General features: G+C 27.6%; 1 protein-coding gene across 1 annotated transcript in view; it reads right to left on the bottom strand.

Annotated features, from left to right (window-relative positions):
- LOC107628106 (pleiotropic drug resistance protein 1-like) overlaps positions 592 to 2,711 on the bottom strand; it is a 17,369-nt gene continuing 15,249 nt past the window's right edge. Inside the window, exons 21-23 of the mRNA XM_016330916.2 lie at positions 2,410 to 2,581; positions 1,402 to 1,656; positions 592 to 1,028 (exon numbers count right to left, since the gene is read on the bottom strand). Of these exons, the coding sequence (XP_016186402.1) occupies positions 768 to 1,028; positions 1,402 to 1,656; positions 2,410 to 2,581 (688 nt within the window). The 3' untranslated portion in view covers positions 592 to 767. The remainder of the gene's footprint in view (positions 1,029 to 1,401; positions 1,657 to 2,409; positions 2,582 to 2,711) is intronic.

Here is a 2,711-nt window from a genome sequence, read left to right as displayed (position 1 = left end):
TAGTATCTTACAAATTATGTCTTAGTTATCACTAAATTAAAAGTACACAAATTTAGTATCGCTGTGTCTATTCATATCCTCTCGTCTTCTTAAAAAATTTGTGTCTCACCAAACCAAATAACGAACATATATCACCATATTCATATCTCATCATCAACTAAACACTGCCTACCTTAACACACACAATCCAGTGAGACAGGTCATCAATTTTCTTTCAAGAATAATTAAAAGGACCATTATATGGTGGCTCCTATATTAGCATGGCTATAAGTTGATCATAAAACACAGTTACAAACACGTGGTACATATGTCAACAATTAAAAGCTAAATAGAATACAGAGTGAAGTCAACAAATAAAAAAAAAAAGATGCACTATGATGTTTTATACTCTTTTAGTATGTCTGTATTTTTTCTCTCTGAAAGTGAGTAAGGACCTAGTAAAAAATGTAAAAGGCTAAATTTCAGATTTTATTTATCAAATTAACAATAGAAAAAGTGTTACGAATATCTGTGACTTATTGCCTTCAATTCTTTATTTTTTTTTTAATTATTAATAGATGTACAATAATAGGTATTACATTCATTGATATATTAACGGTACAAAAAAAAACACTTAATTCATGAATGAAACTTTAAATTTTAATAAGAGGAGCTAAGTCTAGTAGTACATGAACATAACAAATACAAATATACCTTTTAAAAAAAATAAAAAATACAAGCATGAAAACATGTGCTTCAAGATCTATTGAAATGGCCCATGTATCTATCTATCGTTTTTGAAAGTTAAAGAGCTTGATTGCAACAGCAAAAATGAGCGCAAATAACACCGCAAATCCAGAAACCATAATTGCACAAACTCCTATGAAATCATGCTTGAAACCATAATAAAGTCTTATGAAGTCTTGCACTGAAATTGGTTCTGATTCCATTACATGAGTTATGTCTCCAAATTGTGATGCAACCAATCCATATAAGGTCCATGACACAGGACATACCCAACAATACCACTTCCACCACACTGGCATCCTCTGAAATAAAAATAATAATAAAAACAAAAACAAGTATCATTATACACATGAATACATGATTGAATTCATTTATATATAGATAGATAAGATACTCTGTTTTAGGAGTTATTTGTCATGGTACAAACATTTTAGAGTTTGTGATATCTGTTTGCTTTTAATATTAAGTTAGTAGTGATAAAATAAGACTTGTAACTCGATTATGATAACAAAAATAACCATTAATTATCATAGACTTAGGATTCAGAGTTTAGATTTTTTTTTATATTACCAATATTACTTTCACATTTTTTCTTAAAAAGATATTTAATAATTTTATAAAGATTTAAAAAAAGGAATTAATTAATTAATCCATTGGGATATTAGAAATACTTACTGTACGAGGAATGACAAATCCTGAAAAGACGTTCCATATTCCATAAAAAGCAGCAGCCAGAATGGAAGCAATATGGTGGTTTGGTGTTGCTGCCACAGCCATCATTCCATAGAAGGTGAAGTAGCAAAATGTGAAATACATAAAAAATATATACCAAAAGAGTTTCTTCACATTCCACTCGAATCCAATCATGGCATATACTATCACACCGTATGTTACAGCTTGGGCAAAAATATAAGGTAGTTCTATCATCACCTGTGACAAAATTGAATATAATCACATACACATTATTATTATTATTATTATTATTATTATTAGATAAATGTTAACAGAGACGCACAATAATTCATTTAAAGTTTTGGTACATACTAGTTCACTCTTCATTTTAAAGTTGTAGATAAAAAATAAGTGTCTTTTCTTGGTATTTTTATAAAATTTTAGGATATGAGTAAGGTTGGTAATGGATAGAGTAAGATAGGGTTTGGACTTTATCTTAATTCTGCAGATTGAAAATTTTTTAAATTCAATCCTACTCTACTTGTAGATTGAGAATCTCTCAATCCTAACTTATCTACAGGGATGGAACTAGATGAAATATTAGAGAAGGAGTAAAAAATATGTACTCAATAAGATAAGACTAAAATAAAATTTTAAAGAGGACTAAACTAAAATTTATATATAATTTATATGTAAACAAATTAAAATAAAATTCTCAATTCTACCCATATTCCATCCTATCCGATCGGATTGAGTAGAGTCATCTAATTAAATTTATATGTTTAAATAATTTTTTAAATTACAAATTTAAAAACTAATTATTTTTGTTAATACGACAATACAACATTAAATCTTCATGTAAATCTTTTACGTTATGTATGAAAATTAAGTTATATATATATATATACATAGGGTAATGCTAGGGAGACAAAAAAACAGCCAAAACTTATTTTATTTAGCATTTGTTAATTATCGCAATAATATTCTTTTAAAAAATGTGGATAACATTACCTGTGCAATTGCATAAGGTAAAGCAGAATACATTCCGGCAGCTCTTTCTCTATAAAAGACAACTCTTTCAATTGCTACCACTGGTTGTACAGAGGCTGAATTCTGAATTCCTATGAACAAAACAGCAACATACATTGAACCCATGGCATTGAAAATATCTTGGCTGCTTGAACTACAAGTCACCAAATAAATGAAATTAGTGTCTAATCAATAATATTTTCTTTAGAAAAAAGTAATAATAAGATTAACAAAAATACTATTTTAAATCAAAATCAGTCTAATATATATTTTATATTTCAATA

Source organism: Arachis ipaensis, chromosome B02, assembly GCF_000816755.2.
Source record: "Arachis ipaensis cultivar K30076 chromosome B02, Araip1.1, whole genome shotgun sequence".
In the NCBI taxonomy this organism is placed as follows: Eukaryota; Viridiplantae; Streptophyta; class Magnoliopsida; order Fabales; family Fabaceae; genus Arachis; species Arachis ipaensis.
The sequence above is the reverse complement of the archived record's forward strand: the minus strand, read 5'-3'. Positions and strand labels throughout refer to the sequence as shown.